The sequence below is a fragment of the Neoarius graeffei genome, chromosome 4 (genome assembly GCF_027579695.1).
Source record: "Neoarius graeffei isolate fNeoGra1 chromosome 4, fNeoGra1.pri, whole genome shotgun sequence".
In the NCBI taxonomy this organism is placed as follows: domain Eukaryota; kingdom Metazoa; phylum Chordata; class Actinopteri; order Siluriformes; family Ariidae; genus Neoarius; species Neoarius graeffei.
The window spans coordinates 104,291,237-104,317,781 of NC_083572.1; the positions used below are offsets into that span (position 1 = coordinate 104,291,237).

The 26,545-nt window shown below is 39.5% G+C and overlaps 1 protein-coding gene across 1 annotated transcript in view; it reads right to left on the reverse strand.

Annotated features, from left to right (window-relative positions):
* uroc1 (urocanate hydratase 1) overlaps positions 1-26,545 on the reverse strand; it is a 55,670-nt gene that overhangs the window by 11,422 nt on the left and 17,703 nt on the right. The window contains exons 3-13 of the mRNA XM_060918393.1: positions 23,596-23,689; positions 19,227-19,286; positions 13,292-13,420; positions 13,105-13,166; positions 12,907-12,973; positions 9,592-9,735; positions 5,456-5,544; positions 1,715-1,777; positions 1,442-1,621; positions 1,144-1,241; positions 527-599 (exon numbers count right to left, since the gene is read on the reverse strand). Of these exons, the coding sequence (XP_060774376.1) occupies positions 527-599; positions 1,144-1,241; positions 1,442-1,621; positions 1,715-1,777; positions 5,456-5,544; positions 9,592-9,735; positions 12,907-12,973; positions 13,105-13,166; positions 13,292-13,420; positions 19,227-19,286; positions 23,596-23,689 (1,059 nt within the window). The remainder of the gene's footprint in view (positions 1-526; positions 600-1,143; positions 1,242-1,441; positions 1,622-1,714; positions 1,778-5,455; positions 5,545-9,591; positions 9,736-12,906; positions 12,974-13,104; positions 13,167-13,291; positions 13,421-19,226; positions 19,287-23,595; positions 23,690-26,545) is intronic.

Consider the following 26,545-nt stretch of genomic DNA (forward strand, 5'->3'; position numbering starts at 1 on the left):
TGAACAGCCTTGCACTCAAGTCTCCATCAATGAACAGCTGATAACTTCAACAAAACAGACTTCATGCTAAAACTATAATGAAGTTCCTGGTTACACAGTTGTACTTTGTGACTCAATAGGACACAGTTATAGAAGTGAGTTATTTGTTATCACACTATCTGTTATCACCCAGATGAGGATGGGTTCCCTTCTGAGTCTGGTTCCTCTCAAGGTTTCTTCCTCATGTCATCTCAGGGAGTTTTTCCTCACTGCCATTGCCTCAGGCTTTCTCATTAGAGATACATTTATTTGGGATAAATTTATTAGTTCATATATTTAAAATCTTTATTTTTCAATAAAGCTGCTTTGTCACAATGTCTACTATTAAAAGCACTCTACAAATAAACTGACTTAATAGTAGTAGTAGTAGTTGAATGGTTCTATAACAGTTAACAGACTTGTCCAGCATATAGATTGTTCTGGATTTAGATTAGTACCTGAACCATGCTGCACTGTGTAAAAGTACATGTCTATGTAAGTAATTCACCCCATTATATGTTGAACATATGAAGGATATCTGAACTCTGTAGCACCTCCTCCTGTCTTCTCCACGTCAGCACCTGGAACATAAAACAATTCAAATCAAACAACAGGCACAATGTCACAAAGCAGTTTTACAGATATCCAGATGTAGAAAGAAAGAAATCCATATATCCATCCATTCATCAATCAATTCATTCATCCATCCAGCCATCAATCCATTCATCCTTCAATCTATCCATTCATCCATCTATCATTGATCTGTCTATCTGTCCATCCATCCATCCATCCATCCATCCATCCATCCATCCATCCATCCATCAGTTCATTCATAAATACATACATCAATCCATCTATCCATCAGTCCAGCCATCCATCCATTAATCCATCCAGCCATCAATCCATTCATCCTTCAATCTATCCATCGATCTGTCTATCCATCCATCCATCCATCCATCCATCAGTCCATCCTTCAGTCCATCCATCCATTCATCCATCCATTCATCAGTCCATCCATCCATCCACCTACCCACCCACCCAGAGCAGGAGGAGAAGGTGAGCCACATGTGCACAAAACTGATCTGAAAACCCTGAAGCTGAGATGAGCTATAACACAACACTCACCTGCTCGTTTGGCTTCCAGTAGAAAGGCATTGCCATAATCCCAGAAAAACATTCCCTTCTCTGAGAGTTTATTAATGGCTGCAACGTGTCTACGGAGACTTCAGAGAGAACAGCAGCAGGGTTCAGAGTTAACCTTGCAGCCATTTTAGCACAGATTTCTCAGCAGTTACTTTATTGAATGGTTTTATGAGATTGTTTACAATTTATTTCCTAATTTGCAAATCACATGTGAACAGATCTCATAATAGCTGTATTTAATTTAAAAGTTGTATGTTGTATGTAGTAGGTGTGTGTGTACCTTTCATGCACAGTGTCTCTGAATCTCTGAGCGTCAGTGTTCATGAGCTGGTTGGCTTGTGTAAAGCTGAGCTGGACCGGGTAATAACCACCACTAAACGGGTTGTGTAGTGATGTCTGATCAGAACCCAAATCCACCAGTAATTCTCCAGTGCGCTCATACTCCTGCCACAGACGCTCCCTAAACACACACACACACACAGATCAAACACATGGACATCTACTCGGTCAAACTCGACAGCACTTGTGAACTTGACCATTAATTAACACTCACCACAATGACACAATGTTGCCATGGTAACCCAAACTCAGTGCCATCTTGGATCTCCTGGCTTCCCTGTGAGGCAAAAAAAAAGCTGAGTCTCACATCAGACACTCTTAATATGAATACTGTGTTCAGGAACTCAGTGAGGAACTCCATGAAATGTTCTAGATGGTGTTTCATTTCATAAATTTTCGCTTGAATATTTCTCCTGAATAATCTTCATCTCATCTCATTATCTCTAGCCGCTTTATCCTGTTCTACAGGGTCGCAGGCAAGCTGGAGCCTATCCCAGCTGACTACAGGCGAAAGGCGGGGTACACCCTGGACAAGTCGCCAGGTCACCACAGGGCTGACACATAGACACAGACAACCATTCACACTCACATTCACACCTACGGTCAATTTTACGGTCAGTTAACCTAACCTGCATGTCTTTGGACTGTGGGGCAAACCGGAGCACCCGGAGGAAACCCACGCGGACACGGGGAGAACATGCAAACTCCGCACAGAAAGGCCCTCGCCGGCCACGGGGCTCGAACCCGGACCTTCTTGCTGTGAGGCGACAGCGCTAACCACTACACCACCGTGCCGCCCCCTGAATATTCTTATTGACCAGATTTTGCAGATAAAAGACTGAAGACTGATAGAGAGATTGATAAAGCACAGTCCACCCTCTTCCACACACATTACTGTGCAAAAGTCTTTAGCACCCTATTTTTTCATACAAACTTTGTTCTAGATTTCTATTTTATGACTTCTACATTATCAAGTCAAAAGATTACAAAAACAATTTAGAATCCAAACATTCATTTTTTTTCCAGCACAACATTAAATGTTACAGAAAAAAATGTTTGTATCTGAGCAGCATATTACATAAGAGACACTTTTCAGATTAAAAAAGAAAACAATGAAGGCTGCTGGGTTTTGGTGCAAAATGAAGAAGCGAGTGTGCCAGTCAAAGTGTCCAGAAGAACTGTGGCTGGTTCTGTAAGATGCTCAGTAAAACCTATGCATTTCCGCATAAAACTGCACTCATTGGACCTGAGACTGCTTTTTTTTTTTTAAAGCAAAGGGTCGTCTCACACCAAATATTGACTTTGTTTTATTTATTATGGCTTACTGCTTATAGTATTTTTTTAATGTTGAAACATTTCATTTCATTATTTTTAAGCTATATTTGGTTGACAGCATTTCTTTACATGTGCCTAAGACTTTTGCACAGGACTGTATATGAGCTCACAGGTGCCAACAATTGGCTCGTATTCTTTTGACTGACACTGGAGCGAGAGTATGCCCCTCCCAACCAGAAAGCATAGCAAATTTCACCCTCTTGGCCCCACAATCTCCAGACAATAGGGTTTTCAGTAGTGCAACTTGGAAGGCAATAACATTGTTTGCCAATAAATGAAAACTTTCATCATCATCATCATTTGCCCATATCATCGTTCCGACGGTGGGCTGCAGTGTCCACAATTTGCTTCCAAGCTGTTCTATTTTTCATCGCTCTATATGCATCTGGCACCGACAGCGCTGTCCACGTGACAATGTCATCCATCCATCTTCTTCTTGGTCTTCCTCTTTTTCTTTTTCCATTTAGAAGGCCGAATAGAATGTCCTTCTCTAATGACTCCAACTGTCTCGAGACATGACCGTAGTAACTTAGTTTCCTTCTTTTAACTATTTCCAGCAGTTGACGATTGAGTATCCATGGTATTCTCATCATTCTTCTCAGGCACCTCATTTCGAATGCATCAATTCTTTTCTCTTCATTCTTCCTGATTACCCAAGCTTCACAACCATATGTTGCCACCGGCCAGACAAGTGCCTTTACCAATCTGTATTTTGTTGCTATGCTAATCCCTCTATTCTTCCATATAGTATTCAACTTTGACATTACTGCTGCTCCAAGTCCCAAACATACTGTTACTTCTTTGTAACAGTCTCCATCTTCTTTAATTCTGAAGCCAAGGTTCAGACACCTGTTCCAATTTTGACCCCTCAGTTACCACATCAATATTTTTACCATTAAGTCTCATAACCTTGGTTTTGCTGGTATTAATTTGTAAACCATACTCCTTTCCTGCGTTAATTAATCTGTCCAACAATTTTTGTAGTTCTTTTTCTGATGTTGCTATTAATACAATATCATCTGTGTATCTTAAGTTACATATTAAGATATGTAGCTTTACGGGGTAGAAGGGCTTAGGATGAAAACTTTACATAATATAATATGTAAATGTGTGATCGCTAATCACATTCATCTGCTACAACAAACCAATAAAACAGCATGTTAATTAGCACACAAAGATTTCGACTATGTTTTTGTCATCTACATCAACAACGTTTTGTGAGCAAAAAAGAAAATGTATGCGACAATGTTTATTCATTGCAAACAAGCTGCTGGTGTGAATTTTTTTCAACACATTTCTTGCTAACATTATGTGCATAAAGCGAATGGAAACATAGCCAGTGTAGCTGAGTGCATCTGATGGCATAGGGATACCATGAAACCTTCTAGAAAATGTAAAGTAACTGGAACATGTTACTCCAGTGGTGGAAAGTATAGCTTTGGTGAGATTTTCCTTCAGGCCTGTGTCATCTTCCTTCCTTTATTGTTCCAGTCTGATAGCTGTAGCACTGAATTTGTGTTATAAACTTGTGAGAGGTGCTTTAAACCAGGCTTGTAGTACTCGAGTCCAGGACTCGGACTTGAGTCCGACTCGTGCCCAATTTTAAGGACTCGTGACTTGACTTGGACTTGAGCACTGATGACTCAGACTTGGATTTATGCATTAACTGCATTCGGACTCATAAATTGGAGATGAGGACTTAGCTTTTTTCTTTATTTTTTGCAACATGCCATAATAATTTGGCATAAGATATCTACATTAATTATTATACTAATTTTGTGCAAGAGAATGCATATTCACCTGTTCATATGTCATGTTCAGGAACAAACTAATGTTAATGGCACTAAAATGCCTGGAGAGAATGCCCCTAGGATTGTCCGCTTTGCTTATACAGACTTCTCGTGCAGTGGTAAAAATGCACTGCTATGTGTTCCATATGTAGAAAAACTATCGAGGAGACGACGGGGACAACCTCAAACTTCAATCGTCATTTGGCAAGATTCCACCCAGAGAAGGAAGTGACACACTATGTTCATTGCTCTGTTGATAGCGGGGCTTGCTTGCTGAGCGATGAACTAGCTAGTGTTAACCCTCTCTCATGTAATTTGCCCTGTTGATAGTGGGCAGGGCTTACTGAGTGATGGAAAAACTTTTTATCTGTAGCCTATTAACTAAAATGGGGCAGTTGAGCAGAAACATTAGTCCAACACAGTAGCAGAGATGCTTTCACATAAAGGCAGCAACAGCCACCGTCAAATGGTGCAGTTGGAGTCTTATTCTCAGACTTGACTCGGATTCAACTCGAAATTTTCTTTAATGACTTGGACTTGACTCGGACTTGAAGACTGGGGACTCAAGACTGAACTCGGGCTCGAGGTTTAGTGACTCGACTACAACTCTGCTTTAAACACAATTTAACCTCTAAATGATTTTGGAGTAAAACAATTTTCAGATCCTAGTTGGTGACTCAGATCCAGATGCAGCGGATGTAGCTTAGATTAAACTGCTGGAGTTTTTATTTGATGCTGTGTGAGAGGACGTTTCGATAGGTTTGTGTGGCAGAGATGGTGATTGTGAGACTGTGTAAAAAGTAGAGGAATGTGTGTGCTGTGTGTGGAACCTGATGCGCTGGACACAGTGGTCAAGGTCCTTCGTGACCTCCATCACCCAGCCCTGTTCATGCCTCTTCCTCAGAGCAGCTTCATCCACCTTCAGGAAAAATAGATGTTGGGTTAGATATGTACTCTAGCACTGCTTCTGCTCTGAAGGCTTTTTCAAGGAACTTAGATCAAAGTTTCTCAGTCTTGGTCCTGTTTTCCAAACACAAAAGCTAGTTTTTGTTTTAGACTGTGTAATTTCAGCACCATTGAAAGAATGCTACTTGATGATCCTCATAAAATCTTGAATTGATTCTATAACAGGCTGCAATAACATGTTCTGTGTGTGAGATTATATGATGAGCAGCTTCTAAAGACAGACCTGCATTTAATAGCAAATTGCTAACAGTACCAGTCAAAAGTTTGGAGACACTTGAATTCAGTGTTTTTCTTTATTTTTATTCATTAAAAGTCACTTCATGTCTTAAAGTAATGATGGATGTTGTTTCCCTTTACTTATTTGAGCAGCTCTTGACATACTGTAATATGGATACACTTGTGGAATAGGGCTATTTACTGTATTATTATTATTTACTATTTACTGTTTGATCTCAAACAAAGTAAGAAGGCAAGAAACTCATCCTCTAATTACCTTTTGACGAGGCACACCTGTTACCTGAAAAGAATTCCAGGTGACTACCTCATGAAACTGGTTAAGATAATGCCAGTAGTGTACAAAGCGTCATCAAGGTAAATACTGGAGATGCTGAAGAATCTAAAATATCTAACATTTTTTGTTTTTTTCAACACTTTTTTGTTTACCACATAATTCCATATATGATCCAGATGTTATTTCATAGTTTTGATGTCTTCAGTACACTGTACAAACGAGATAGAGCCTGTGACTAAAGTCACAGTAATTTGTGCTAGCTGTTACAAACTGGGATGTCTGGACACTGTACCCTATAGATCTGGAAACGTAAGAGATAGAGAATGATGCTTAGTGAGGAAAAGTTGCACCCTGCTACCCTGAACTAAATGAAAGAAACTGATTGAAAGAATCCTGAAAATTGACAGAATTATAAGTGATTGAAAAAAATCCCATTTTTCATGGATCATTCCGGATCAGTGATCCAGATCACCACCAAAAGTCATAGCAACATAATTCAGCCCAGAGGTATTCTTCATGTGAAATTTGGTGATGATTGGTTGAAAACTGAGGGAGAAATAGCATTCAAAAAACATTAGGATAATAATAATAATAATAATAACAAGAAAGATCCTGCGTGAGAGTAACAATTTGTGCCAGTGCTGCTAGGGCAAATTAAAAAGTCCAAATATAGAAAAATCTATGAATGAGTAGAGGACGGGTGTACAAACTTTTGAATGGTACTGGAAATCAGCCTGCAGAAAATGCAAACATTCTTCAAAGTGAGCTTGAGGTAATAAAGATAATTTTCAGTCCATTAATATATGTTTTGTCTACATATCACAAAGCAAAACAAGCAAAAAAAAAAAGTAATCTCATCAAGTGAAAATATCTTGAATATAGTCAAATTTATCTAGTATTTATTACTATAAGACATATAATTACAATAAACCAAATATAAGATCTTTACATCAGATGGCAGCTCTGGTATATGCAGGTAAGCAGCAGTTTTGCTTTTCAAAGTTGCAGGGAAATCCAAAATGAAAGACAAGAGTTTGGTTAAGAAACAGACAATGGTCAGGCGATGAACAAACAGCATGGACTAGACTTGTTATGGCAGAAACGTAAAAACCAAAACAAGATCCGTAAACCAGGGAGACAAAGTTAGTAAGTCTTGGTAACAACTGGGATGAACACTGAGCACGTACTTCACAATGAACTGGTGGGAAGTGAGTCATTAAATACTGTGTGAGTGTAATTGTGCATTCAAATGGTGAGTTTGAACATGACGATCTCTGTAGTTACTGGATGTTGTAACCCATGGTGGCCATGTTTGTCATTTCAAACTTGCACTTTTCTTATTTGCTTCTTTCTACAGTAGAAATAAATACTGTACTTCAAATGAGCAACATTATCTGCTAATAGAACAAAGACTGTTTCAAGCTTGAAATGAGTAAAATTGTGTAGCGTCGTGTATTTCACCTCAATAAATTCCTGCATCGTCTTATGACAATGTTTTCCTAGATTTACATCCGTCTATTGCCCTTACATGACAGAAACTGTCAACTGTCCAACAAGCTAGTGGACTAATAAAACCGTTTTAACTAGTTTTATATGAAACCATCGTGAATATTTTCTATAAAACGTGTTAGCCAATAATCAAACATTATTTTTTAAAAAGCAAATTAAAAATAAGCACTGGACTCATCTATCTTATGTAAATAAAGATACAAATTTTGTTGTCTGGTGGTCAAGTGTTTGAGATACATCACCTTGCACTTACTATCGGATTCCCTGTAGTGGTACACGTATATCGTTTGTACGTACGGACGTCGTATGGTCGCAAAAGCTATCAAAAATCAAGTTGATGCATTTCTGTTAAGTATGAGGTGCCGCTCGCATGGTGGTGGTGTACTGCAATCTTCTAATAGGAAATACTTGATAATATATTAAAGACGACACTCCCCGGCCACTTTATTAGGAACACCCATAAATCCACCTGCTGGTTGATGCAGTGCTCTAATCAGCCGATCCCTTGACAGCAGCATGATGCATCAAATCATACAGATGCAAATCAAGAGCTTCAGTTAATGTTCACAATGTTCAAACATCAGAATGGGAAAATTGTCATCTCAAAGTGTGACTTTCATTGTGGCATGGGTATTGGTTTGAGCCAGATGGACTGGTTTTTTGAGTATTTCAGAACCTGCTGATCTCCTGGGTTTTCACACACAACAGTCTAGAGTTTACACAGAATGGTGCGAAAAACAAAAGCGTTGAGTGAGCAACAGTTCTGTAGGTGGAAACAAATGCCTTGTTGATTAGAGGTCAGAGGAAAATGGCCAGATTGGTTTGAACTTTTTTGCCAGGAAGGATATAGCAACTCATAGCAACTCTTTACAACCATGGTGAGCAGAAAAGCATCTCAGCATGCAACAGAAAACAGAAGAACACATTGGGTTCCACTCCTGCAGCCAAGAACAGGAATCTTAGAATCAAGAACAAGTTCCTTTTAAAGTGGCCAGTGAGTGTGTATAGTAAATGTATTTCCATTTGCTAAGCTGTCACTTTTTGCAGTCTGTACCATGAGATTTGCGTTATTTTATTCTGTTTTCCTGTTGCTGGGTTTTAGACAAGTGTTCTAGCACCACTCATGCTCTGAGAATTTATTACACTTTTTCAATACTGTCAGATTTCTGTAGTCAGATGCCTTTGGTTGCAGTGGCACTAAATCAGCTGCCAGTGAGCATTACATGTTCTATAACCACTTGGAGCAACTCAGTGTGATATATTTAACATGATAGGATTCAGAACTGGGCGGCACGATGGTGTAGTGATTAGCACTGTCGCTTCACAGCAAGAAGGTCCTGGGTTCGAGCGCAGCTTGGTGAAGGCCTTTCTGTGTGGAGTTTGCATGTTCTCCCCGTGTCTGCGTGGGTTTCCTCCGGGTGCTCTGGTTTCCCCCACAGTCCAAAGACATGCAGGTTAGGTTAATTGTTGGCTCTAAATTGACCGTAGGTGTGAATGTGAGTGTGAATGGTTGTTTGTCTCTATATGTCAGCCCTGCGATGACCTGGCGACTTGTCCAGGGTGTACCCCGCCTTTCGCCCATAGTCAGCTGGGATAGGCTCCAGCTTGCCTGCGACCCTGTAGAACAGGATAAAGTGGCTAGAGATAATGAGATGAATGAGATGTTATAAATATCCGAGTCAGAAAAATCTTGCCTGCGACCCAATAGAACAGGATAAGCGGCTACAGATAATGGATGGATGGATGGATTCAGAACTATGTGCTACTCCAAGACCAGGATTGAGTAACACTGATTTTGACCACTGGATCTAATCTAATCTAATCTAATCTAATCTAATCTAATCTAATCTAATCTAATCTAATCTAATCTAATCTAATCTAATCTAATCCAATCATTACTCTGAGGTTGAACAGTAGATTAACGGCTCCTGCTAAGCTGTAAACTTCAGATCGCTTGGTAATGTCTGATCAGTGTCTGACCTCTGCAATGACTCCAATACAGCCAGCGATGACCGCAGCTTTCGCTTGTGCTCCACTCATACCCCCTAAACCAGAGGATACGAACACACGACCTCTCAGGTCACTCGTTCCAAGGTAACGCCGTCCTGCATTCAACACAGTCAGCTACACGCATACACACACGCATACACACACAGAGAAAAAACAGAAATCAGTCATGGGTTAAAGTTTATTCTGTTTCTGAGGTTTGCACTCAAGCACACTGACTTAAAGCACTTGTGTCATAAATCATGAATCTAGAAAGTTTAAAGTGATTCAAATGAACATTTCAGGAACGGGATGCTGCATTCTATATAACTCAGAAATGGGAATTTTTCATCTCAGCTACAAAGTGTGGATACCTCCATGGAAGCTTGTCTTTTGTTATTCGCCTAATCACACGGGCCCATGACTACAGTAAGGAAACTTGCCAGAGGATTGGGAAGGCATATAGTGTTTTGGTTGGATTCAACAAGTTGTGGAATGCTGGTGAACTGAGTCTACGGACGAAACTACAACTGCTACACATTTGTGTTTTCAGTGTGTTATTAGTTCTATGCCTCCAAAACATGCGAGATGAAGAAGCGTTATACAAGGTTATTTGATGTGAAGTTCTTCCATTATGTGACGAATGAAGAGATCAGGCAATGTGCGTACCAGGAAGATGATGTTGTAACTAGCATCAAAAGGAGGAAAGTTCGGCTGTTTGGGTGCGTGTGTAGAATGAAGGACCACCAATTGTTGAAGATAATCATGCTTGATACGGTTGATGGAAGCAAAAGAAAGGGGCAGCCTAGATGGGCGTGGATTGATGACATCACAGAATGGACAGACCCTTCAGGCCCGGTCCTACAATACAGATAACTATAACTAGAATGATAACTATAAATAAATGGGTCCCTCGCAGTTTATGTGGTTGGTGGTCACACCAGACCAATAACAATACCTATAGCCCAGGCCTGGGTTTATCCGTATCAGTAAGGTTGCTTCAGGAGCCATTTTTCCAGGCCTGGATCTAAACATCTGACCAATCAGGTAATTGTTTACATGTGACACTGTCTGAGCAAGTAATATTTTCCCCGTGCATCTTTGTACATCCTTTTTGCATCATTAAATCATGGAATACAGATTCATGGAAAATAAAAAATATAAAACAAAGCACAGAGCTTTTATTCACAGATATGTGATTTTCCATGAAATATCAATAGTAAATTAATAAAGTAAACAAAAATGCAGGTAAGATATTTTAATTATGAACTTTGGCAGTCCAAACATTTAATTGTTTTAGACTTCTTAATTTTTTTTTTTATCCATGATGCATCATTTGTATGAAATCAGTAACCAATCTGTAATATGCAGTGGTGCTTGAAAGTTTGTGAACCCTTCAGAATTTTCTATATTTCTGCATAAATATGACCTAAAACATTATCAGATTTTCACACAAGCCCTAAAAGTAGATAAAGAGGACCCAGTTAAACAAATGAGACAAATATTATACTTGGTCATTTATTTATTGAGAAAAATGATCCAATATTACATATCTGTGAGTGGCAAAAGTATGTGAACCTTTGCTTTCAGTATCTGGTGTGACCCCCTTGTGCAGCAATAACTGCAAGTAAATGTTTCCGGTAACTGTTAATCAGTCGGCTTGGAGGAATTTTAGCCCATTCCTCTGTACAGAACAGCTTCAGCGCTGGGATGTTGGTGGGTTTCCTCACATGAACTGCTCGCTTCAGGTCCTTCCACAACATTTCCATTGGATTAAGGTCAAGACTTTGACTTGGCCATTCCAAAACATTAACTTTATTCTTCTTTAACCATTCTTCATAGAACGACTTGTGTGCTTAGGGTCGTTGTCTTGCTGCATGACCCACCTTCTCTTGAGGTTCAGTTCATGGACAGATATCCTGACACTTTCCTTTAGAATTCGCTGGTATAATTCAGAATTCATTGATGGCAAGCTGTCCTGGCCCAGATGCAGCAAAAAAGGCCCAAACCATGATACTACCACCACCATGTTTTACAGATGTTATCAGGTTCTTATGCTGGAATGCAGTGTTTTCCTTTCTCCAAACATAACACTTCTCATTTAAACCAAAAAGTTCTATTTTGGTCTCATTCATCCACAAAACATTTTTCCAATAGCCTTTTGGCTTGTCCACATGATCTTTAGCAAACTGCAGACAAGCAGCAATGTTCTTTTTGGAGAACAGTGGTTTTCTTCTTGCAACCCTGCCATGCAAACCATTGTTGTTCAGTGTTATCCTGATGGTGGACTCATGAACATTAACATTAGCCAATGTGAGAGATGCCTTCAGTTGCTTAGAAGCTACCCTGGGATCCTTTGTGACCTCGCCAACTATTACACACCTTGCTCTTGGAGTGATCTTTGTTGGTCGACCACTCCTGGGGAGGGTAACAATGGTCTTGAATTTCCTCCATTTGTACACAAATCAGTCTGACTGTGGATTGGTGGAGTCCAAACTCTTTAGAGATGGTTTGGTAACCTTTTCCAGCCTGATGAGCATCAACAACGCTTTTTCTGAGGTCCTCAGAAATCTCCTTTGTTCGTGCCATGATACACTTCCACAAACGTGTTGTGAAGATCAGATTTTGATAGGTCCCTGTTCTTTAAATAAAACAGGGTGCCCACTCACACCTGATTGTCACCCCATTGATTGAAAACACCTGACTCTAATTTCACCTTCAAAGTAATTGCTAATCCTAGAGGTTCACATACTTTTGCCACTCACAGATATGTAATATTGGATCATTTTCCTCAATAAATAAGTGACCAAGTATAATATTTTTGTCTCATTTGTTTAACTGGGTTCTCTTTATCTACTTTTAGGACTTGTGTGAAAATCTGATGATGTTTTAGGTCATATTTATGCAGAAATATAGAAAATTCTAAAGGGTTCACAAACTTTCAAGCACCAGTGTATAGATTATTGGTTATCGTTATCAGTGTTGTGGGACCGGGCCCTTCACCAGATGATGAAGATGGTGCAAGATGGAAAATGGTGGAGGGTAGTGGTAAATGTCAGAAAATGAAGCACCAACAGGGTTTTTTCAAGCCCATGGACCACTGATTGATTGATAGAAATTATTACATATTCCAACAATGAGAGCATTCATATAAACCTGATTTGCAACTGTATTACTCTCAGAGTTGCTGTTCTAGAAAATTAATCAACACCTTCTGACCAATCAGAATGAAAAATTCAACAGCACTGTGCTATAATGTCATTCATACACACACTAGGACAACAATAAGATGTGCAATCTGTTTGTTACCATGGTGCCATGAACGATGCCCTGAGGACCAATGTAGCAATAACTTCCTGCAGTCATCTGTCCATACCTGACCACATGCACACAGGCATGAAACAACTCAGTGAAGTAAATAGTTTATGCATGATTAAGAATAAATGTGTAATTGTCCAATTAGGAGGATAGTGGTGTGAAACATGAGCCAGTGTGGATGGATCTCACATGGTGTTTCCCAGAGCAAACATCTTCTCATAGCTCTCCCGGGAGGAATAGTTTGGGATGACCTGCAAAATGATAAGCGTCAAAATCAAATGGTGAGATTCTGAGTAAGATGAAGTGTGTGCATGTATGTGTGTGTGTGTGTGTGTGTGTGTGTGTGTGTGTGTGTGTGTGTGTGTGTGTGTGTTACCATGCCATTAGTGATGACGCAGCGTGGGGAGGAGGTCAGGCTGGGAAACAGACCAAGTGGGTGACCACTGTACATCACCAGAGTCTGCTCTTCAGTCATAGTGCTGAGGTAATGAAACACCAGCCAGAACTACACACACACACACACACACAGACGCACAAATATTTTAAACACATTTCAACAGGCTTATGTTTTAAAACAGAGAGGATCCAAGAGAGGATATAAATGAGGCTAGAGGTAGTTACTGTATAAAGGCCATAGGTGATGATACAGGTTATTCAGAATGGACGTTGCAAGCTTTTGAACTGATACTTTACTTATTGATTCACCTTTTCATATCTTAACATACATTATTTGATCATTATAACTTGAAATAGTTTAGGAACTGTGAAACACAACAGACTAAACATTTTGTCAGTATACAGCCCCAATTCCAAAAAAGTTGGAATGCTTTGTAAAATGTAAATAAAAACAGAATGTGAAGATTTGCAGGTCTTGGAAACCCTATGTTTCATTGAAAATAGTCCAAAGACAACATATCAAATGCTGAAACTGAGAAATTTTATTGTTTTTTGAAAAATATATGCTCAATTTGAATTTGATGTCAGCAACACGTTTCAGAAAAGTTGGGACAGGGGCGTTTTTACCACTGTGTTGCATCACCTCTACTTTTAACAACACTCTGTAAACATTTGGGAACTGAGGAGACCAATTGCTGTAGTTTTGAAAGAGAAATGTTGTCCCATTCTTGCAGTTTCAGTTGCTCAACAGTTTAGGGTCTCCCTTATTGTATTTTGTGCTTTGTAATGCGCCAAATGTTTTAAATGGGCGAGAGGTCTGGACTGCAGGCAGGCCAGTTTAGCACCCAAACTCTTACTACAGAGCCATGCAGTTTTAATATGTGCAGAAAGCGGTTTGGCATTATCTTGGTGAAAGAAGGAAGGCCTTCCCTGAAAAAGATTTTGTCTGGATGGCAGCATATTGCTCTGAAACGTGTATATATCATTCAGCATTAATGATGCCTTCCCAGATGTACAAGCTACTCATGTCATGTGCACTAATGCCCCCTCATACCATCACAGATGCTGGCTTTTGAACTGTGCACTGTTAACAAGCCAGATGGTCCCTCTCTTTATTAGCCTGGAGGACGTGGTGTTCATGATTTCTAAAAAAAAATTCTACTTTTGATTCGTCAGACCTCGGGACAATTTTCCACTTCACCTCAGTCCATCGTAAAAGAGCTCAGGCCCAGAGAAGGTGGCGGTATTTCTGGATATCGTTTATATCTGGTTTTAACTTGCATTTGTAGATGCAGTAATGAACTGTTTTCACAGACGATGGTTTTCTGAAGTGTTCCTGAGCCCATACAGTGATTTCCACTACAGACACCTGTCTGCTTTTAATGCAGTGTCTCCTGAGGGCCTGAAGATCACAGGCATCCAATGTCAGTTTTCAGCCTCGTCTCTTGCATACAGAGGTTTCTCCAGATTTGCTGAATCTGTTAATGATATTATGTACCATAGATGATGTGAGCCCCAAATTCTTTGCAATTTTATATTGAGGACATTATTCTTAAATTGTTGCACTGTTTGCCCATCCAGTCTTTCACAGAGCGGTGAACCCCCTCCCCATCTTTACTTCTCAGAGACTCCGCCTCTCTGGGATGCTCTTTTTATACCCAATCATGTTACTGACCTGTTGCCAATTAACCTAATTATTTGTTTTTTAGCATTACACAACTTTTTCAATCTTTTGTTGCCCCTGTCGCAACTTTTCTGAGATGTGTTGCTGACATCAAATTCAAAATGAGCATTTTCAAAAAACAATAAAATTTCTCAGCTTCAACATTTGATATGTTGTGCTTGTATTCAATTAAATATAGGGTTTGTGCTTCAATTAAATATAGGGTTTCCATGATTGCCAAATCTTCACATTCGGTTTTTACATACATGTCAACCTTTGGTCAATCAAACCTGTATAACCAACCTCCAAAATCCTTATTTCCCTTATAAAATCCTTATAAGATGCAAATTAAAATCATTTACCTAAAATTTGAATGATAATTAACAATGATATATCCCAGTTACTTTTTATTCAATATTAATAACAATAAACCTTCAGAATAAATACAAAGCTCCAATGTTTGACAAAAACACAAAGTGTCACTCTAATGTTCTGAATTGTACTCCATGACAGCTTTTTTAGCACTCTGCACCAATACCTCACTAGGCTGCATGTCACAGCAAGTGTCTGTGTTGATCTTACACTGCAGTAGGCCAGGTCAGTGTGTCTGCATTCAGGTTCTTTCTGCTCTCTATGTGTATCTTCCTGACTTGAGAGAAAACTCTCTCACAGTCAGCATTACTGTGGGGTAAACAGAGCACTGCCTAACTTGAACTAAAACCCCCACTACCTTGTGTTTTCTGTCTTTTCCAGTTGTTGGCATATCAGTTTTTGAGCGCGCAAATACTGTCATCAGTGGCTGATTTTGCTTTTGGCTTGCATTCCGCTGATGTAGTTTCGATTTGAAATGTTCTTTCACATCATACACTCCCGATGCTGCAACTTTGATGTCACGCACACACAGTATGCAGTATGCGTATTCTTCGTTTTTGGAGGCTGCTGGTTGGATTATGCCATTGAAAAGGTCCTTCCATTCAGGGAGAAACCTACCACTGTATTGTTTTGAATTTCTTTGCCGGAGTGCCCATTCAGAATCTTTTCTGTCGCTATTGAAAGTCGCTCAGGTGGAAATACGCTTTTCAAAGAAAATGTTACTTCATGGTTGGTGGGATTCTCGCAATGCGGTGTGCGCATGATCAGAAGTGGAATGAAGTGTGGCTACCACAAGATAACGCGCGATTTCATAAGACTCTTTACTGGCTGTGTTGCAAGGATGGATGGCGGTGGGGCAGACAGAGAGCCGGAAAACTTCTTCCTCCAAAAATATATATATTTTTTTCTATTTTCAAAACTTTTCTTAAAATAGTGCAAATATTTACAGTGCACTAACCAAAGGTTCAAATTGCCAAAAAGAAAACTATACAAACAAAATAAGAAAACACAAAAATAAAGCGGCTTCAAGTTTGCCAGACTAAATTAAAAAGACCCTGAACAAAACTATTAGTCAGCCAAACCACAGTACCTTCAAACAAGACGTTCCAACCACAACTGAGGCTCTGGAGCTACTGCAGAGCTTACATACCCGCAGCCCCTCCCACAGGTGAGCCCAAATTGCAAAATTAATCAATCAACTAAATAATGACATCCTAAATACAAAATAACAATTTAAAGAAACAAACACAAAATATACAAACATCTAAAATAATTTTCATTACCCAAAAACCCTTCAGTGCATAGTAAAATACATGTTTCCCCAACACCAGTAAAACACCCCCGTTAAAATAGTCCGTTCTACCAAACACCCGCGAAACCCCTCCATAACAAGCCAATGGTACAGTCCCTCGGTTTCTCACAACAAACAGGAAGTATGTGGAGTTCGCGTGATGAGTTACTAAAAACTATTTTGTGTTATAAAAATGCTAGAACTAAATAAACTTGACGTTAGAAATAACCAGTTTGTACGTGTGTTTCCTAGACCAGAGACAATGCTTAACAGATGGGAGATGAAAATGCTTAGAAATGTGTGATGCGTTTTACATCTGAGTGGAGCCAAACAAATGTTCCTAGAATGCTGGTAGGCCTTTCCCTGCACTCGCAACAAATGCTGCTCTCGTTAGAAACTATGGCAAACGGTGGAGTATGAAATGCTTGAAAACCAGTAATACCCATACAGAAAACAGTAATGGAAATGAAGTGCAACTCACAGCGACAGGTCAGCCAAGATGTTTGAATGTTGCCGGCAGATTGCTGCCTATGCGCTGTGCGCTTGCGTGAGAGGTGTGTGTGTGTGTGTGTGTGTGTGTGTGTGTGTGTGTGTGTGTGCGCGAGTGTCACGGCTCACTCTGTGACAGGCTGTTTGTGCTTTCTGTGGTGTACAGTACGTTTGTAAATGTTATGCGCTCTTTTATCATTGTGGGAATTGATTATAGCTCTAAATAAATATTGAAGTTTTTTTTAAAGAATCCGTATAACTTTATTTGTACGCCCGTATACTACGTTTATTGAATCAAATCCGTATAAAATACGGACATTCCGTATAGGTTGATATGTATGTTTTTATTTATGTTTTACACAGTGTCCCAACTTTTTTGGAATTGAGGTTGTAAATTCTTCTCAGGGCGAGCAAACATTTGCACTAACCTGCATATGAACTCAGGGTAGACTGATTAGCTCATATGCAGTGAAGACCGGTGCTGATGATATTAGATTACAGTCCTAAAATCCAATATTTTTTTTTTACACACACTTAAAGGCAGATAAACAGCTCGCCTCATCCGTCCATCATAGACAGTACTCCAGAAAGCCACCAGAGGGAGCCCTCCTCTGAACTTTCACTGAGCTCTTCTTCAATTGTTACACTCATTTGATGTTTGCACCATCTGAAGGACTCATGAACTTGACACTAAGCCCATGTTTACATTAGACCGTATCAGCGGATCATCAGATTAACGTTTTTAAAACGATTAGTGTGCACACAGCAACACTAATACACGATTTGCGTGCACACAGCAACACCAATACACAGATACGCTCGGCTCCGCAGGCATCCTGCGCTCCAAATCACTCCGCCTTGAACAGCGAGTGCCCTCTGGAGGGTGCGCACTCCGGCCTTGCGCAGCTCACAGAGCGCGCGAGTGTAGTGCACAAGCTGTGATTCGGAACTGAGCCGCTGTGTGTGTGATCCCAGCGCATATCACTTACCACTTGCAAGTGGAAGGATGGCAAGCCTAAAGACAATCATAACTACACAATGGGCAGTATTTGCATCAGTATTTGCAGTATTTTCATACTTTTATACTCTTTAATGAAAGGTGATACAAGGCGGAAGTCCGCGCCGTTTTTCAGCAGTCGCGTCACATGACCAACGCCAGCGAATCAGGAAGGTGGATGTCACAGTGACGTTGTCCAATGACGACGCCAGCTAGAGCTCAGCACAGCGTATCCGCGTATTCTCAATGTTTACACAGCACCGGACCAGACACAATCTAGATTGAATACGTGGACGCTGGCGGATTCCCGTTTCCCGGCGTTTCCAGGCGGTTTAATGTAAACGGACAGTGCATCCGCGAAGAAAACGAGACAGATACGGTCTAATGTAAACTTGGCCTAAGTGTGAGTAAACTTTGTCTTTTGAGCTGTTATTATTCTGATTGATCACTGTGTTTGACCCTGCCTTGCTTTTCCAGTTTTCCCGGCTTGGATTTCCTTTCGTTCTGGAATGCTGATTCTGTTCCCTGACTGGAATTTTGGATTTTTATGCTTTGGAGTGTTAATTATCATGCCTACACTGTGTACGAAACAGCCTGCTTGTTGCTGATTTGGGGAATGTGGAAGTGTCATTGATAGGCTGCATGAATCTACAGTCTGGGCTAGAAAGAAATCAGCCCCAGCTTCGCTTCGCTTCGCTTCGCTTCTCATCTCATCTCATCTCATCTCATTATCTCTAGCCGCTTTATCCTGTTCTACAGGGTCGCAGGCATGCTCACTTAGCTTCTCTCTCTAGCCGCTTTATCCTGTTCTACAGGGTCGCAGGCATGCTCACTTCACTTCTCTCTCTTTTTTTTTTGCATGCTTCTTAAGACATTTGTTTCCGAGCCCATGTACACTAGCCGGGCCTGATCAGCATCTCATGTTTTTAAGTGAAGCCCGAGAGCCAGTGATGGAAGAACCTGTTCTTGCGAGCCATATTGCAGGTATTTGTTAGCTTGTGTACAGAATATTGAAGTTAGCACTAATTAATATGTGTGTTAATGGTTTTGACAGTTCAGATGCACATTTATCGATATGTATTTAAATTATACACAGACATTACCTGAGCCCAGTTACTGAACACTTGTCCATTTCCTCCGTAAGTAACCAGCTCCTGTGGAAACTGCAATGTGATACAGATGTGAATGAGTGACTGATTCAGATTACAGATTATATGACATGAATCCAGGACAAAGAACTAGTTTACACAGCAAAATGTACAGCATTGAATTAACCCCTTCAGTGTTCCACTAAACTCCAACAGTTATATTTGGGTGCTTCTATGGTAGGGCTTTCCTAAGAAGCTGTTAAAGTTACACAGGGACCTGTAGGGTGGATGCTCCACATTGTGTACTACATTTAATAGTAAAATAAATAAAGAAATAAAAAAGTACATAATTGTTGATATGATGAAGTACCGATGTCACGTACAATGATATAATAGTGGTACAAATTTATGATGATTCAAATCGAGGAAATGAATAATGAACCTTTATTATTATCAGGCTGTGTAATCTGTTAGTTTTTCCTAGCTGTAATTGCATTGTTTAGACAGCAGAGGGCGGGAAATAGCAGGAATGCATGTGACATCACCATAAGCAGAAGTAACACAGCTCTAATACTATAAAAACACACAAAAAACAGATCTAAAATGTGAAAGAGGGAAATTCTTGAGCAGAGAGGTCAAAATTATGAAATTATTAAGATGGCCTTAACTTGTCAGCTCAGTGATCTTGCTAAAGTATGGAATCCAAGGCAAAATGTACTGAAAACCATATTTAAAAAAAGCATTACTCCAATTATAGCAATGTCACATCAGAGAAATCTTGGTTTGAATTTTAAGAAATGAAAGTTCAGTTTTTTTTCTGACGTAATTCCTTTACTGACTTTTCACTCAGAGTTAAATATAGCCATTTTTTCTATGCTTTTTTAGGGTCAAAAGATACCCCATACAGTGTGAATTTTTTATTTAATACCATTATCTTGAGTTAAAAAGTTACCACATTTTGCTGTGACTGTAATTCCATTACTGAGGAACTACCCAAGAGCTGTTGTGTGATTGTGTACAAATAGATTTAACAAAAAATCTGAGCTCTGTTTGTACTGAAAGATAAAGAAAAGAGAAGCAAATGGAGGGAGTAGAAATTTTCATAAAAGTTTATTAAGAAAAGGAATATTTGTTATTAACTTTTTTCATTTTTAATAAGCTAAGATATTTTAGTTAACACCTTTACAAAGTTTGGAAATAATTATTTTGGAAACAAAAGTATTTTTTTATTTAACAAAAAGGATTATTTAAATTGATAAAGAATAGGGAAATAAATGCTGCATTTTCTGTTTTTTTCCTTTTCAAAAATATTGATAGACAGTAAGATGGACAGCTGATCTATTATTAGAATGCTAACCATCGAGGCACTGTTTTTTGTATTTTCTATTCCCCTTAATGTAACTTACAGTATTTCTGTTGTTGTTCTATTAGGCACTGTTTTTAGGCATTTATTCCTTGCACAGTTTTCAGGGTTTTTTTTTCCCCTCCAGCTTGTACTGTTGTATTTTAACTTATATTGTTTTGTTATAGAGTGACTTTTGGCACAATAATTTCCCCCAGGATTAACAAAGTTTTATCTTATGTTATCTTATCTTATTGTGGGAAGATTGAATCGTGAACTCAATATCCTGAATCGAACCGATTCATGAATTGGGTGAATCATTACATGCCTTTTAAAGAGACATTTATTTAACATTTATGGAAGGAGTCTGCAGAATCACTGCTTAGAGGTTAAATGATAACCTTAAACTCCTTAATTTCATCCATAAATTCCTTCAGGATGAATAAAGTATCTATCTATCTATCTATCTATCTATCTATCTATCTATCTATCTATCTATCTATCTGTCTGTCTGTCTGTCTGTCTAAGTGATAATTTTCAGACATTTTCAGATACAAAGCCGTCTGTCTGTCTAATGGCCCTTTTCCACTACCCTTTTTCAGCTCACTTCAGCTCGCTTCAGCTCACTTCAGCCCGACACGGCTCGCGTTTCGACTACCAAAAACCAGCACGACTCAGCTCGTTTCAGCCCTGCTTAGCCCCCAAAACTCGCACCGTTTTGGAGTGGGGCTGAAGCGAGCCAAGCCGTGCCGAGTGGGGCTGGGGCGTGAGGAGACACTCCCCTGTGCACTGATTGGTGAGGAGGAGTGTCCTCACATGCCCACACATGCCCCGCGAGCACGCTGGGATCTGTAAACACCGCAAACCCGGAAGAAGAAGAATTATGAATTAGGAGAATTTCTGAAGCCTTATGCGCCTCGCCTCATCTATACGCTCTTGCCAGTATCTGTTGGCGTTGTTGGTGACAACAAGCCACAGCACCAAGACCAGCAACACTAACGACTCCATGTCCTCCATGTTTATTGTTTACTATCCGGGTCGTGAGACTACCGCTTAAAAGCTCACTGAATCAGTGACATACAGAGCATCGTGGACGAGTTCGCGGAGCTCAAGGCTCGTCGTATGCCCTTCAAATAATGCGCGCAGTAGGCTATTGATGTTTTATTATGAGCCATGTACAGTATGTCGCCTAATGTTTTTTTGTTTGAGTTACATGTTCGTTTGAAGGACTTAATGTACAGAATAACATAGTTGCACCCCGTAGTGCTGAAATTGGTAAACACAGTGCATTCAGTGAGGTTTGCACCGCCCTCCTTTTATTTCTGACTCTTCCTGTCACCGTTGCAACCTCTGAGCGCTCATTCGTATGCCCTTCAAATAATGTGCGCAGTATAGGCTATTGATGTTTTATTATGAGCCATGTACAGTATCCTAATGTTTTTTTTGTTTCTGAGTTACATGTTCGTTTGAAGGATTTGATGTACTAAATAACATAGTTGCACCCGGTAGTGTTGAAATTGGTAAACACCGCAGTTGCGGACATTTTGTAGCCTAAAATGATGTTATGATAAGCTTTAATAAAGGGCCCGGTCATTTGCCCCGCCCCCGGCCCGGCTCTGACTTGTTCCGCCACTGTCACTGATGTCACTGTTTGCGCTGCTTAATGACATCACGTGACGTCCACCCACTTTCGCTAACTCCACCCAATGTGTCCACCCACTTCCAGCCAGCACGGTTCAGCGCGGTTGTAGTCGAAATGCAACTCCAACAGCCCCACTCAGCTCGACTCAGCTCGACTCAGCTCGACTCAGCACGGCACGGCTCAGCCGCGTTTGTAGTGGAAAAGCGGCATTAGTGATAATTTTCAGACATTTTCAGATACAAAGTCTTCAAGATAGAGTTTATGCTTTGCATTGGTCTTTTTTTTGTCTGATTAACTTCAATAGAGAGAAAAGGTGGGGCTGATGAGGAAACAACTGTTTATAGCTGCTATAACATAAGTGAGAACAGGATCTAACTTGTTTTGCAGATGTTCCAAAACAATTAATGAAACTATAAGTGGATAAAAAGTATGACATTCTTTAATTAATAAAAATAAGAGTAACTTCTGGCAATTTGGTGTCATATAAAAGAAATAAAACATGGTGTTTTTGGAAAATAGTGAAAGTTTTTCTTCATTACAACACCCCGTCTTTGATTATTACCTCCACTAACTGTGTTGGAGGAGGTTATGTTTTCACCTCCATTTGTCTGTTTGTTTATTCCTAATGCAACTCAGAAAAATAGTGAACAGATTTGGATGAAATTTGGAGGAAAGGTGAGCCATGGGCCAAGGAACAATTGGTTTGGTTTTGATACAAATCTGGATATGTATGCAGAGCCAGGATTTTTTTTTTTTGCCTGTTCCCAATGCAACTAAAAAAGTACTGAATGAATGAAATTTGGTGGACAGCTTTAGTATTATCCTTGGTTCAAGTGATTTGATTTTGATGTTGATAATATGTGGCTTGGTGGAGGTATGTGCTCTACCAAGTACACTTCAAGTTTTTCCTATAATAGCATTCTCTGGGGTGTTTTATTCCTTACTCACAGCTCTGCAGTGACAAGATCTGTGTATTAGAAGATAAATAAAGAGGAATTTGGATGACCAATTATTCAAATATTCAAAATATATTAATATATCCAAGCTTTTGCTTATAGTGCTGTCAGTGCAGGAGTTCCTTCAGTTTAAAGCTGTGGTTTGGGGGGGAAAATAGATAATTAGCTTGATGTTAAACAAACATTTGATGTAAATGATAGCTATACACTAGCTCATCTGGTGGCATTAGTAATGAAATTTAAATTCCATTTAATAAGGAGCCAAGGGAATTAGTTTATTTGTGCAACCAAAAATACCATTATTTTGCTCGTCCTCAGTAAAGCAGGGCTTATGAGAAGTTCCAGTACTCAATCAAGCTGGTACTGCATACGGAGGCATGCCGGCCCACTTCTAGTGCTGGTGTGATAGATGAGGATGTACTAAGAGTGTGGATGTGTGAATACCTGTGCTACAGTAGGATCCAGGTTATTCATGATCATGTGCATGATGGCTGCTGCATGTCTGGTCTTACAGGGGTATTGATCGATGGGATACGCCCTGCAACACACAGACATGATGTTTTCAACATCAGACATGATTGTGGCTCAATCAAGTTCATTAATTCATGCACTCTACAACAATAACTGTACAGTGTCTTGAAAAAGTATTCATACCCCTTGAAGTTTTTCACATTTTTCCACCTTACAACCACGAACTTAAAAGTTTTTTATTGAGATTTTATGTGATAGACCAACACAAAGTAGCACATAATTGTGAAGTGAAACAAAAATGATAAATGGTCTTCAAAATTTTAAACAAATAAAAATCTGAAAAATGTGGTGTGTATTAGTATTCAGCCCCTTGTACTCTGATACCTCTAAATACAATCCAGTGCAATCAATTGCCTTCAGAAGTCATCTAATTAGTTAATAGAGTCCTACTGTGTGTAATTTACTCTCAGCATAAATACACTTGTTCTGTGAAAGCCTCAGTGGTTTGTTAGAGAACACTGAAGAACAAATGGCATCATGAAGACCAAAGAACTCACCAGACAGGTCAGGGATAAAGTCCTGGAGAAGTTTAAAGCAGAGTTAGGTTATAAAAAAATATCCCAAGCTCTGAACATCTCAAGAAGCACTGTTCAATCCATCATTCAATCCATCATTCAAAAATGGAAAAAGTATGGCACAACTGTAAACCTACCAAGACATGGCCGTCCACCTAAACTGACAGAGCGAGCAAGGAGAGCACTGGTCAGAGAAGCAGCCAAGAGGCCCATGATCACTCTGGAAGAGCTGCAGAAATCCACAGCTCAGGTGGGAGAATCTGTGCACAGGACAACTATAAGTCATACACTCCACAAATCTGGCCTTTTTGGAAGAGTGGCAAGAAGAAAGCCATTGCTGAAAGACAGGCATAAGAAGTCCCATTTGCAGTTTGCCAGAAGCCATGTAGGGGACACAGCAAACATGTGGAAGAAGGTGCTTTGGTCAGATGAGACCAAAGTTGAACATTTTGGCCTAAATGCAAAATGCTATGTGTGGCGGAAAACTAACACTGCTTATCACCCTGCACACACCATCCCCACTATGAAACATGGTGGTGGCAGCATCATGCTATGGGGATGCTTTTCTTCAGTAGGGACAGGGAAGCTGGTCAGAGTTGATGGGAAGATCGATGGAGCTAAATACAGGGCAATCCTGGAAGAAAACCTGTTGGAGGCTGCAAAAGACTTGAGACTGGGAAGGAGATTCACCTTCCAGCAAGACAATGACCCTAAACATACAGTCAGAGCTACAATGGAATGGTTTAGATCAAAAATATTCATGTGTTAGAATGGCCCAGTCAAAGTCTAGACCTAAATCCCATTGCGCATCTGTGGCAAGACTTGAAAATTGCTGCTCACAGACACTCTCCATCCAATCTGGCTGATCTTGAGCTATTTTGCAAAAAAGAATGGGCAAAAATTTCAGTGTCTAGACGTGCAAAGCTGGTAGAGTCTTTTGTGGTAACAAAAGACTTGCAGCTGTAATTGCAGCAAAAGGTGGCTCTACAAAGTATTGACGCAGGGGGCTGAATACTATTGCACATCACATTTTTCAGATTTTTATTTGTTTAAAATTTTGAAGACCATTTATCATTTTCGTTTCACTTCACAATTATGTGCTACTCTGTGTTGGTCTATCACATAAAATCTCAATAAAAAAAACTTTTAAGTTCGTGGTTGTAAGGTGGAAAAATGTGAAAAACTTCAAGGGGTATGAATACTTTTTCAAGGCACTGTAATTATTCTATCCACATTCACTGGATATGAGCAATCGCATGCTCTGATTGGCTACTCTACTACTAAGCTATCAGCTCACATACTGTGAGTAGAGAAAAACACAGTGGCAGAGCATGTTGCTGAACCAGCTGAGGATGAAATAAAAACTCTACTCAAAAACAAAACCCCCCAAAAATACAAAAAAGCAACAAAATATGGAATACAAGTATGTGATGGTAAGAATGTATCTTTTTTTATTTTTCAAGAATTATTATTATAGCATTTTCCACAAATTGATACTGTCATTTCGCTGATTTGTTGACATTCTAAGCGGAAATGATTTTGTTGGACGTTTTGCATAAAGTTTTAATTTATCAAATTTGCAAAAAATGAAAATGCTCTGTTTTTCAAAATCCAGTGAATGTGGATAGAATAAAACAGTTATTCCACTCAATCTCATCATACATGGCTTATAGCCAACCAGGTGCTATGCACCTCATCGGCTATCAGCTCACGTATGACTCGATTTTGTGGAATAACTATAAATATAAACTGATAAGAAAGTATGATGTGTCAGTCTTTAATGAATATAAAAGGTACCGGTACTCTTTGGTTGTGGTATAAAAAGAATTAAACAAATAGGAAAATAATCAACTCTAGCATGGTAAGAGTAACTCCACTTTGTGCTGGAATGCATCACACCAGCTCATCATTGATTATTTTCCTAGAAGTGCATGCCCACGGTGTTTTATTCCTCTAGTCCTGGATTCTCACATGGACTCCTGGAGACTTCTTAGCTACAAACAGTTGCACTCCATTCTTATTGGTTACATTTACATGCAGCCAGTAATATGTTAAATAGAAGAATAATAGCATATCTGATTTCTTTACATCTGATTAATTTATAGTCAAAATCAGTGCCTGTGTTCTACATTCGGGTCATGATGTACTGCCTGTGGGGGGAAAAATGATTGTTGATGTTACAGATTTGAATCTGTTTAAAATAACTGTGATATTGGATTGGTGATGTGATGGGCTTCAAAATAAGATTTTGAGGCAGTTGCAGGACATTGATTAGCCTCAATAAAGTTCAGGGTTTTCACCAAACATTTAGCTAGACTTTAGAAATTGTTTTTAAAAAAATGCAGGAC